At 50.9% G+C, this 12523-nt stretch overlaps 1 protein-coding gene and 2 long non-coding RNA genes across 3 annotated transcripts in view; 2 read left to right on the top strand and 1 right to left on the bottom strand.

Moving 5' to 3' along the window:
• Window positions 1–470: 470 nt before the first annotated feature.
• LOC118496802 lies at window positions 471–1208 on the bottom strand. Its single transcript, XR_004899359.1, has 2 exons — window positions 1034–1208; window positions 471–683 (listed from the first exon to the last, which is right to left on the bottom strand). It is a non-coding gene; the product is annotated as an uncharacterized LOC118496802 (long non-coding RNA).
• A 181-nt stretch (window positions 1209–1389) lies between these two features.
• Window positions 1390–12523, top strand: part of ANP32A (acidic nuclear phosphoprotein 32 family member A) — a 37836-nt gene continuing 26702 nt past the window's right edge. Inside the window, exon 1 of the mRNA XM_028505777.2 lies at window positions 1390–1582. Coding sequence (XP_028361578.1) covers window positions 1529–1582 — 54 coding nt within the window. The 5' untranslated portion in view covers window positions 1390–1528. The remainder of the gene's footprint in view (window positions 1583–12523) is intronic.
• LOC118496804 lies at window positions 4507–7538 on the top strand. The gene is made up of 2 exons (XR_004899361.1): window positions 4507–4901; window positions 7325–7538. It is a non-coding gene; the product is annotated as an uncharacterized LOC118496804 (long non-coding RNA).

The raw sequence follows: 12523 nt of genomic DNA, 5'->3' as shown, positions 1-12523 counted from the left end.
CAAACAGAAAAACTGCCTTAAAGTGTATGGGGAGTGTAGACGTTTAGAAATAGAAGCATTGAAAAACAGTGCATGGAAGAGTCAAGATATATCTGTCCTTGTTGACAACAATCCCCATGATCTATTAACAGCCATAGGCAGCCAACTTAGTACAGGACAAGATCCTAAGCCTGCGCGCACAAGTTGGTAACCCACTAAGAATTGAGGCTTTAAAGTCTCTTACAATTAATGTGATTCGAAAAACCCAAAGCACGCAAACCAAAAAACCTGATAAAGTGCTCCAAGTAGAGCCGCTATGGCAACCCAAATTGAACCATATGACTCAGGTGGACGATTAGACCAAACTGCGCCGTTTTCTTTCACTAGGTCTATAAAGCCCATAAATTGTTCGGTCCAGAAAACCAGGAGTTAGTAGCACCTTCCTTTTCCACTTTTAAATATTCTATACATCCAGCCAACAGTTCATAATCCATGATCATCATTCATTTATTGACTAAACAAGATACTGGGTGCCTCTTGGTGATCACTCCTCCTTAAATGACCTTATATGACAGCAATTTGAAATGCCCCTCCGAGAAAAGGGTGGAGACCGCGAGGTAAGTCATCCAAAGGTGGACGCAACTTGCTTTTATTTACTTATTTATTCGAGGGACGCCGGTGGCTGCGGCTGGACTAGGACGAGGCTGGAAGCGAAGGCAAGCGCGGGTTGTGAGCCACAGCCGGAGTTGGGATCTCACAAAGATGATGGGGATCCGCTGCCAAGCACCACCAACTCCGCCACTCGGACCCCCAAAACGACCAGCCCTCCTCCCTCCCCGCCAAACACACAACACCCTATACCCCTCCTCCTCTTCCCAGGCCTTTTATCCGCCCGCCCGGCAGCCGGCTGCTCCTAGACCTCGCGCTGCCCGCCTCCTTCCGCAACCCGGTGTGGCGGCGCGCGCAGGCCTAGGGCAGCCCCGCGACGCCCGCGGTTCGGCTAGGACCCCGACCCGACCCCTCCGGCCGCGCCCCTCCCCCTCGTATAACGCACCTGCGGCCCCGCCCCCGGCCAAACGCTGAGGCGGCGGCGGGCTGGCGAGGCCGGGCGGCTCGGCTCTCGAGGCAGTCACCTTCCCTTCCCCCGCCATTCCTCCCACCCCCCTCGCTCAGCCGCGGAGCTGCAGCCGCGTTCCTCAGCCGCCCAGAAATCTAAAGAGGTCCGTCTCCGGCACCACAACCAAATGGCTGAGCCTCTCTGGCCGGCTGCGTAGCCCGCCCATTGGCCCCTTCCCCCCCCGCCGCTGCCACCACTGGCTGTTCCTCGGAGATCCTCGGCATCGATTGGCTGAGGCTGCTGCCGCTCATCCGTGCGACCGCAAATCCCGCCTCCACCGTGATCAGGTTTGTGTGCGCCGCGGGTGCTGGGGGCTCGAGAACCGAGCGGAGCTGGTTGAGCCTTCAAAGTCCTAAAACGCGCGGCCGTGGGTTCGGGGTTTATTGATTGAATTCCGCCGGCGCGGGAGCCTCTGCAGAGAGAGCGCGAGAGATGGAAATGGACAAACGGATTCATTTAGAGCTGCGGAACAGGACGCCCTCTGATGTGAGCATTTGCCAAAAATATCTCTGTCGGTCCATTCTCCTACTTTGTGTGTGTGTGTGTGTCTGTGTGTGTGTGTGCGTTGCGGGGTGAGGCACTTTTTTTTTGAGGGGGGGTGCCTGGGAGGTATGGGTTTGGGGGTCGGACTGCAAATGAATTACAAGGTTGGGGGTTGCAATGCCATCCGAGCATGTTCCGGCTGCCGCCGCCGCTGCCCTTGGTGTGTGACTACCTGTGCGTGTGCTCCCGCGTGTGCGAGTGTGGGTGCGAGTGTGCGTGCAAGTGTGCACCCATCGGGGGCCAGCGGGCGCACGCGTTTGGGTCGGAGAGAATGAGGCGAAATGACCCTCTGAGCTCGCTGCTCCCATGACTCCGTCTGGGGGAAAAGATTAACGAGGGAGGAGGAGGAGAGGGGCTGTCTCCTGGATTTAACAACAACAAAAAAGGGGGTTTATATTTTATAAATGAATACCCCCCTCTAGCCCCCTCCCGCGCCTTCCCCCTCCCTTTCTCTCTCCCTCGCGCACACACAATAAGTTTTGGGCTCCGCGAGTCCGGTTTAGTTTCTGATAAATGTGGGCCGAGGCCCCCAGGGAGAGCGCGTGGGGAAGGGGCTGCAGTGGAGTTGGGAATGGCTCGAGTTTAAAGTGCGTCTTCATTTCTTTGCAGTGATGAGGCGAGAGACGGGGGAGCCATATTTGTAACTTTGTAGTGTTCGTGAACGCGCCCTTTCTCTCCCTCCCTCCCTTTCTCTGCCTCCTTCCTCTCCTCCTCTTTCTCCCTCACTCTTTCCACCCCACCTTCGGGCCAGATGCTGATATTTCTTCCTTTCCTTAGGAAGGCAGGAAAAATTGGAAGGAGAGAGGGAGGGATTTTCGAACGTGCGAAGGCACCGATAATCCCCGCGCCTCCCCACCTCGAGCGATCGCTATTGCAAGTTACCCAAAGGCTACGTCCCGGTCCCCCCCTCGCCCCTGTTCTTTCCGGATGCCAGCCTTCAAACCCTGGTGTCCCCGGCCTTTCTCTAGGGTGGGCTCCTGGGCAGCCACCTGGCTAATAAATGGGTACAGGAAACTTTGTCAGGACGCGAGCTGCCCGGAGCTGGTGCCCGTGGTGGGTATTGGCTGGGTCCAGATTGATGCGGGCATAGCGAACACGCAGTTTGGGATGGGAGTTTGCCTTCCCGTCGCCGTTATTGATTGGGCAGCGGCAGGAGTAGGGCCGAAGGAAACTTACACGGCTGGGAACTGGGAGGCTCAACGAAAGCCCACCTCAAGGAGGGGGAAGGCCAGGGTGGGTACTCGAACGCTCGTTTTTTGTTTTTGTTTTGTTTTGTTTTTCTGGCTCCCTCTCGCTTTCAAACAGTGTTTTATGCGAGTTGGCGGCTCTGCGGAGAACCTAGGTCTGAGGCAGAGACGCTTTCCGACTCCTTTAGTCGCCCCTGGGGGTGGGGGGACCAGGAGAACACCAGCGGGGAGGGCCTTCGCTTCAGCCTTAGTGGCCAGGGTTCCAGAGTTGGGGGAACACGGTGTGACCTGTCGCCCCTCCAGCTGGTTAAAACCCGAATCCCTGGCTAAGACAGGCCTTGCTTCCTCTTTCCTCTAGTTCCTCCCCCAAACCTGAGTGAGACTTTTGAAAACAAGATCCTTTTTGTGCCTCTCCCCATCATAACGCAGCTGTGGACTGTAGACGTGCAGTGCCTGATGGCGCGCAGGGCGGGGAGGGGGTGGCGGAGGGCGGGGAGGGGTGCCCGGCGGAAAAGGCAAGAGTTGCCTCGAACAATTTGCTGGCGGCTTGCTTTTTTCTGGTCGGTTTCATCCTGGCTCGAACCCCCAGCCGGAGGATTTTGGGGGGGGGCTGGGTGTGGTGGTGGGGGAGGAGGCCCGAGCCTCGGTCTTCGCGCGTACTTTCCGGAAGCCCCCTGTGCGGAGGGGGAATGGCGCCGAGCAGGGGGCCTGGGTCTCTGCGGGTGGCTGTGTGGGGACTCGGATCACCTGGCCAACCCCATCCACGCTGCTGGCCAACTGGGAGCGAGCTAGAAAGCGGGTCGAACCGGCTCTTTAAACTTCCCCGAGTGTGTGTTGGGGGGAGGGGAGCGCGCCGAGCTGGGAGTGATTTCTCACGCTTCGCCCCCTCGCCACCCAGGCTCTCTGCCCACGCGCTTGCCCAGGGCCTCAAGGCCAGGTGGGGTTCAAAGTGGAGGGGGCACTTTCTGCACGTTTGGGGAGGAGGGGGAGAAAGCTAGCTAATGAGGGACAAAAGAGGTGGGGGAGGAGGAACTATTTTTTTTAACGTTCTTAAGACAAATAGCGCCCGGACGGCGCCCCCTCCTCCCGTGCCCACCGCGCGGCCCTCAAGGGCCCCCACAGACCCACCTTCCGAGCCTCTCCCAACTCCGGTCCGGAGGCCGGTGGCCACGCCGCGACGCTGAAATAGGACGAGCAGCCATGTTTCCCGGGTCTCGCGCGGCCCGCCCCGCCCCTCCCCCATAGTGCGGGCCGGCGCCGAGCGCGGGCCCAGAATGCGGGCCCTGGGCTCCCTGCAGGCTGTGGCGGGAGGGTGGCTGGGCCTGGTGCGGGCCGGCCGGGGCGTGGGCGCGTTGGTTGGCCCCGTGCGGGTCTTTGGGTGTCCGGAGCTGGTTTGGAGCTCGAGGTGTTTTATTTATTATTTCTTTAACGGTCAGGCCCACCCGAGGCCGAGCCCGAAGGGTGCCAAAGCGTTATTGGGGGGCAGGGGCAGCCGCCAGGGCCCTGCTTGCTTGTGGCACGACTGGCGGGCGCCAGGCTGCCATTTTGTCACCGCGGCTGTTGTCGCTTGGGGGTGGGGGGAAGCAGAGCCTTGCGCCATCACCCCGACGGGCCTGGACGTGAAGGCAGCAAGGGGAGCTGGCCCCGGGACCCTCAGATGTGGTTGGGGCCCCTGTGAGTGTTTCCTCCCGGTGCCACCGGCCTGAGGCTTTGCTGGGGCGTAGCAATTGCCCTCGTACTGGGAGGGCGACGATTTTTCGTTCCAGCGCTTCCCCCTACCCCCGGTGGTGCTCCCTCCCCCATCTTCTCTTCAGTAATTCGCCCTTCCTCCTGCAGCCGTTTAGACGTAGTTAAATGTGGCCCTAAAGAACTGATTCCCCTGGGTGTTTATTCACTCCTCGGAACTGATAGCAGGGTGGGGAAAGAAATTGAACAGGAGGTTTCTTTTTTGGGAGGGAACACGCACGCAACTCTACAGGCCCCCAACTGAAGCCAAGGACAGCAGCCGCTGCCCGGGAGGGACCGAGTTATGAAGTAGTTGGGGAAACGCCCTCAGGCTGGGCTCTACGGGGAAGGTAGGTCTTGCTCGGTGTTTCAGGTGGGTGTTGCAGCGCCCTGCAGGCTGCTAGGGGAGCCCCCCTTCGTTCTTCTCTGCCCTCCTCCTTTTATTTTTTCCAACGGGAAGGCACCTACAGTAGCAAATGTAACCATAAACAGAAAAGAGAAGGGAATATGGTTTGCTTTTTAAAAAGTGATGTCTTTTTGCCGACTGCCTTTCTCTGGCTATTGACTGCAGAGGTAGACAAGGCGTCCTGTAGGTGGCATCTCTCTGGGACTTTTTAAAGGCGGTAGGATGCTGATTAAACACCTCACTGGTTAAACCGGTGTCTGCATAGAGACTAGCTTTCATAGCAGTGCTGGGCAAAGGCTGCCCAGTAAGCCAGATTTAACTTTGACCTTTGGAATACACCGCATGATGTTTTCCAGTCTGACTTACTGCCTAATTGAGTTCAAGTAGCCTGATATTAATTCCAGTTTATGCAAGCTAACCAGGAATTCACAGGCAGAAAATTGAACGTGAGCTCAGGGTAGTCATGGTCAGTTATGTTTTGTTACTGAAGTGCTGCTGCTGATGGTAGCTTTGAGTCTGGGGGCTGAGTCCACAGTGAATCTCGGTTCTGGAACCACACAGACCTGAGTTTGAATTCCCCCTGCCACAGAAAGGTAATAAGGTAAGTTAACCTGCCCCCATGACCTCAGGCAGGTCAGCCTAACCTACCTTTTTGAATCTTGGTTTCCTTACCTGGAAAACAGAAATAATAATTCTATTTAGTCAGTTAAGTGACAAAGCTGGCTTGAGCTGGCCCTCACTCAGGTGCTTAGCCCATGACAGTGTTACTCCCTGAGAGATACTGGGGTGCCATGGGGCACAACTCTGAGCTCCTCTTTTGGTTAGAATACTAATAGCTAATAATAACAGCTAATGCAAACATTGTACCCATGCTGTGCTTGGCACAGTTCTTAGTGGATTGTGCATATCAGTTAATTTAGTCCCCACAACAGCACTATGAGGTAGATACTCTTATTATTCTTATGTGACACATGAGGAAATTGAAGACAGCTTATCGCTGGTAGTCTGTACTCAGCCGCAACTCTCAGCTGCCTCTCTTGAAGCACCTTTTTGTGTAAAATCCTTAAAGAAGAGCTTTTTTGTTTCAGTGGTTTTGAAACTCACCTTATGAGTTAGTGAGTTTCCTGTCATGGAAGGTAGGAAGACTGGAGAGCCTCTTGGTTGAAGACAATGATGGTCTTGGTCAGGACCAGCAGCTTGGTGGATGACCTTTCAAGGGGAAGCCATGCACTTTCTGGGTTTGGTTTACCGTGTCACCTCTGGTTAGGCTGAAATGAATCTGGCCTTTTAGGTGTTAAGGGATGTGTTTGGGGTAGTGAGAAGACAAACAGGAACTTGTTATGCAGTGGTTTGTATGGGACCTTGGATGTAATACATTTTTCATTTTTACTAGTCTCTATCTATAGCCAAAAAACAACAGAATTAGCATGTCCTCAGTGTCTAGGACTGGTATACTAATAACACCTCTCAGTTCCTCTCAGTCCTCCCAACAACTCCTTCCGGGTAGGCCAAGCACTGTGACATCCTGTCCTCCCTGTTGTGAGAGTGAGGCACTGAGGATGGGGGAGAGAGCTGCACAGTTGGACAGCAGGCGTGCAGCAAAGTTGGGCTCTCCTCCCGATGTAAAACCAGAGGCCCTTTAATGGGACAGTAAGAGCCTTGAAAGTTATATAGTGCATTGGGTCCCAAACGTGGCCCGGCACCAGATACACCTGAGGAACCTGTTTGTGTACAGCCCCATGAGCTAAGAGTAATTGTGCATATAAACACTGCACTCGATTTGATGATATGGAACACTTAACTTTGAATCCCAACTAAGTAAATAAAGTAGTATCCCCCCCACTCAAAAAAGAATTTTACTTACATTAGACCTTTATTATAAGAATTATGAAAATTATGCTCTATATATTTTTATCAATAAAAGAATGGTGGAAATTTGTTTTCTCTCATGAAAATGCCTGTGTAGCACTGTCAGTTTTGCCTTTAGGTAAAGTTTACTATCTGGTTCTTTACAGAAAAGTTTGGTAATCTCTGTTTTAGTAGATTAGGGGGAAGGACCTTGGAATCTGGGTTTTGAGTTAAAAAAATTTTTTAGCAGGCATATGGCAAGCCATTTATTTGGTTGGTGTCGTAGGGAGCTTTTCAAATCCTATTATGTGTGCCCTTTAGTTGATACCTAGTGGAAATTAGACTCAATCCAAGAACCTGCATTAGAAGAGAAATTACCCTTGTTACCCATTTAAAACTGAACGTTCCTACTATCCAGAGGCTCTGTGTAACCAGCTAAAATTCTTTATCTTGCGTAGTCAGGATATTTCAAAAGGTTTTTGCATATCTTGTAGTTAAATGGTTGCTCTTACATTTTAGATGTCTTCTCAGAGCTAGAGGGAAGGAGCTTTGAACTGCAACGGTTTGAGCTTCGAGGTCTACATAAGGTGCAGCAGCTGTGTACCCAGTGGCTGACATCAGACCCTCAGAGCACAGATCATTGAAAACCACAGATAATCCTGGAATTTATTGTTTGGTCCTGCTGTTCTTACACCATTCATGTTTCCTGGGGAACAAACCAGCAGTAAAGTGGCTTTGAGTTTCAGAGCTCTTCTTTCTAACTCCAGCCTCATGTGCCTGAGCTAATGAACAGAAGGAATGGATATGAGGGTGGCCAGGTCTGGGGGAGAAGATGCTAAATCCAAGGGAACAAACCTGTTTCCAGTCTTAGCTGCTGCTGTACCACCAGCCTCTCAAGGTGACTTACTCTAGACTTACACAATCCGTATTTGTAACACAGGCACCTGATTGAGCTTTGAGGGCTGGTCATCCCAGAACTTAAGTCCAAATTAATCATACCACATTGAAATAGAAACTTGGAGCTGTTGGTGATCCTTTGTGGAGAGTGTGTAGGGTGCTCATCAGACGTTTCCTTTCCACTGTGCCTGCCCTCTCTACCTCAGTGTAGACACTTAGGAAAGGAGCAGGGAACTTGTGGCTGAGTGGTGGTGAGCCCTGGTACAATGAACTTGGCCCAGTTGTTTGCCCTGAATTCTGACTTGGTAAAAAAGAGGCTCATTACTGTGGTACCCAGAGAGGGCACTCTTTTACAGATAGATGTTTGCGGCCCTCCCCTACCCTCCCCTCTTTCTGCCCTGTCAATTCCCTGCTCTGGCTAGTTCTAGTCTCCTAGAAAGTGCCCCCCACTAGTTCCCATCACCACTGCCTTCCTGCCACAAATAGAGAAACGTGGACCTGACTCCGACTCTTCACCTTACACTGAAATATAATTTTACAACAGATGATAAATACCCAACAATGATGTTTTCATTAAAGAGATGGCGTCTGGCAGGGATGGAGAATTGTGAAGGCATCTGTTGTTCAGAACTTCTCATTTAATAAAATTTGTCGAAAGAGATGCACAAAGCACCCATGGCCCTGGGCCACCTGCCCGGACATGGAAGCAGCCTCCTTGTGTAGAACCAGTTGTCCTGATACTTGTCAATTCAAAGTCTGTAAACAAGATACAGTGTCTCTGTTCTGCCATACCAGGTCCTGTTCTGTGCCCACTGGGCCACACCCTGCAACCCCCATGTTTCCGCTCAAATTTATTTTGGTTTAGTTCCACCGCTGCCTTGTACACTCGTTTTATCTTCTCCTTTACCCAAACTTGCTCCAGGTATCAGATCTAAAAGACCAGCTTACTGTACTCCACTATCTTTTACTCTAACATGGAATAAAGTCAGGGCTGGCTTTCCCAGAAGTATTTGCATTTGGAGATTCCAGTTTGGTGAGGAAATTACCAGAGAACTATTAGAGACTTGAGTGCTGTTCTCAGCTTTGCTATTAACTACCTTGATCATGTTGTTCAGCTGCTCTGGGTCTCTGTTTTCTTCACTCTGAATAGGGGTGTTGAATGAGACCGATGGCTTTCAGACTTTGTGATCCCAACAGGAAGAAGTATTTCACCCCACTGCCCAGTGAGCGTATGCAGACGTGTTATTTGAAAAACTGACAGCAAGCCCCTTACTGTGTAAAACACACTATCTGTTCATTGAAAAAAAAAGTGTGCTGGCTTTGACCCATAAATTGATTTCATTACTTGTTAGTGTTTGAAAGACATTTAAAAGGGAATATTATGGTTCTTTCACACTCAAGTATTTATTTTGTGGTTTGATAGGGAGAATGCCGTTTGTAGCATTGTGAAGGTCAGTGATTTCTCCTGCTTTAAAAGCCAGCTTATCTCTGAGTCCCTTTTTTTTTAATTTCAGGCTGCTCTCTTCCTTCTAGGTCTTTCTCAACCCAGACTTTCTCATGGCATTAGGGAGTCATTATCCTACATTCCCACCCTGGCTGGATGCTGTCTGGGGTTGCTGGTGGGTCCAGTGGCCCTCAGTCAGGCATGTTCCTCCACCCTTCTCTCTACCCTCATTGCCCATTGCCTGCCATCACTTAGTATGGTGAACACTTGCAGGGTGCCTGGGGCTCCCACATTTATTTACCAGTGAGGAAGAGAAAGGTTGTAGAGAGAAGAGTGTACTTGGCTGCTGCTCCCACCCAGATCACTGGGTGTTTTACCCATCCCTCCCCCCCCCATTCAGCTGTGTCACTTGGGCAAACAAACCCCTTCACCTCATAGCACCTTCCTTCCTTGTCTGTGTAAAGTGACGTGGTTGTACCTACCACATGGTCTCTGGCGCACAGTAAGCACTCAATAAATGTTATGTGTTGTTATTATGGTTAGTTCTCTTAGAAACACCACAGTTGGCATTCACTTAAAAATAAACCTTACGTTATCAACAGACACGTTATATATAAAAAAGTAACATTTGTTTCAATGGGAAAAGAGGTTAGAAACTATAGATTCAAAATTGTCAGAAGTTATTTTTCCCTACAAGCAATTTCGCAGTAAATTTGTTGCTTCTAGATGTGTTTATAACTATGCCATCCAAACAACTCGGCGCAGCCCCAGCATTGGATTGCCAGGTTGTTTCTGCTGAGGATAATGTCACGACTTGCCCCTCTCCTGGGCAACTCCTTTTGTCACTGCCCTCAGCAACTATTCCAGACTCTTCTCGAACTGCCCACTTACCCTCTTAAACCTTCCCTACCCCATCCCACCACAACCTCCTCCCTCGCAGAGAAATTGAAACCTCCTGGTTTCCAAAGAAATTGCTACACCAAGTCTGTGCCCAGCTCACCTGTCCTTTGGGTCTCGTCCCTGCCTGCTCTCTGGTCCTCTTCCTTCTGGGCACCTAGCCACTCTCATGTGGATGCTGCTGCTCCAGTCAGGGTGTTTCTCCCATCCCTAAGCAAATGGAAAAACTCCCTCAATTCTTTTATCTCATTGCCGAACTGCGCATCTCTTCCCTTTTACATGCAGCTTAGTGAATCATCTGTAACGACCTGCATTGCCTCACTTCTCTCACACCTACTGCCCTCTTCAGTCTGGCCTGCTTCCTAAACAGCTTCCAAAACCCCAACAGCCTTCACTGTCTTCTCTTATGTGACTCCTAAGTGGCAGTATTTTTACCCTGACCTTCATGAGATACCTTCCCTCTCATCCCTCCCTTTCTCTGGTCTTTCTCCTGTAGCTCTGGCTGCTGCTCAGTTTCTGGTGGCCTTTTGGCCCTCTGTAGCCATGAAGTATTGGACTCAATACTTGGGCCCTGGGCCCTCTTTTCTGTATTTCCTCTGTCATCGGCAGCTGCTGTTTACTAGGCACAGGACTCACCTGATGTCTCCACCTGAGTCTCCCCAAAGCACCTCACATTCAGCATATTCAAAGGGAACCATGACCAGTGCAGCCTCCTCCGTCCCCCTCCTAACATGCACACACATGATCCTCTTTCTACCCATTACAAGTTCTGTCAACTCAAAATACTTTACTGCTTGCCGGCTAATTTCCCTGCATCACAGCCCCCTGGAAGCTGTGCTTCAGACTTCAGCCAGAATGCTCTTACCAAAACACAGATGAAATCGTGTTACCCCATACTTAAAATACACCATTGTTCTTAGGATAAAGTCCAGACTCCTTAGCAAAACAACAAGGTCCTGCGTGGACTGGACACTGCTGGCCTCTTTCTCCCATCTCTTCCCTTGCCCCCTCCCTGTCATGCTGGCCTCACTCACTGCCTTTCAGTGGCTCAGATCTACTCCAGGCTGCCACCACCTACTTAGCGTCCAGCCATCTTCACCATCTCCTTCACCCTCCACCTCTCCTCAGCTCTAGGTCTGCTTCTTTTGTTAGAAAACTCCTAAAGAAATTACCTTCAAAGTGCTTCAGTTTGCAATTATACATTCCTGAATGTGAGTGTTTTAATTAGCATCTCTCCCCCTGCTTAGCTGGTAAGCTGCTTGATTTAAAGGACCTGTTTCTGCTTAGCTCTGTGTATCCTCAGAGCTCAGCACTGTACTTGGCTCATGGTGGGCATTCTAGAAGTGTTGGTTGGATGAAGGAACCATGTACTTGCACGTTCTTGTCATTTTTACCACCCTCTCTTTGGTAAGCCAAGCACCGAGCTGTTAGCTCCCACTGAGTGGGTTGGAAGCTTTTGCCACTGGGCGGGTGAGTTCATAGTTTTTCAGCCCTGTGGTCTGCAACGTTTTCCGATTTTTCCCTCCCATAATAGTAAAAAACTTGAACGTGAGTCCCAGTATGTTTCCCATTTAGTTATGCCTTATTCACATACATTACATATAAATATATGCATGTTATAAAACAACACTAAAAATTAAGGGGAAGTTAAAAGATATTAAAAGTCCTAATATTTTCTTCCTGGATCCCAGTGGATTGTTCTTTGGGTGATCCACTTAGGAGACCACTGTTCTAATCAGTTGCTTATTTTATTTTTAATTCAGTCCTGAAAGTTCATGCTACATAGGAAATGCCTGTACCTTACCAAGCACTCTCTCCTTATTAAGCTCTTCCCAGCCCTGGTGTGTGATGGGTAGGAGTGGAGAGCATTCTTACCCTTCTTTGAAAAACGGGGGAAATCCAATGATCTGCCTGAGATCCCCAGCAAATCAAGTGTCCATTTCTGGGTGTCAGCTCCGCACTGTGCGGTTAGGCTGTGTGTACAGATCTCCCCCGCCCCCTTCCCGCCAGAGCTCCCTCAGGTTATCCCTTAGGGTCCAGCAAAAGCCAGATATCTGGAGAGGCTCAGAAGTGTCTGAGGTGAGAGGATTCTATCAGCAGACCTCTCCTGCTTGCTTATCCTCAGGCTGGGAATAAGTGAAGGGCAGGATCAGCTTCGGGCTACAGGGGCAGGGACGGAGAGCCTGAGTGAAGCTGGAGGAGGGAGGCCTACAATGTCTGTATCAAGCATCTTAGCAAAGTGGTGGTAGGACCTGGCAGTCACAGGTGTCTAGAAGGACTGGATCGCCAGATTCCACTGCCTCCTGCAGAAGTCAAGGGAGACTGCGTGGGGGGAGGGGGAGAGAGAGAAAGGGTAGGGGTGATCGAGTGGTTGAGGCAAGATCCTGTGACAGTAAAATTAAAGAGATTACTTTCAGGGGCATGCATCCCAGGGAGGGACTTGACCCACATTAGGTAACTACCTTCACCTTAGCTATTGG

The sequence above is a fragment of the Phyllostomus discolor genome, chromosome 1 (assembly GCF_004126475.2).
Source record: "Phyllostomus discolor isolate MPI-MPIP mPhyDis1 chromosome 1, mPhyDis1.pri.v3, whole genome shotgun sequence".
In the NCBI taxonomy this organism is placed as follows: Eukaryota; Metazoa; Chordata; class Mammalia; order Chiroptera; family Phyllostomidae; genus Phyllostomus; species Phyllostomus discolor.
This window is presented reverse-complemented; position numbering and strand designations above follow the sequence as displayed.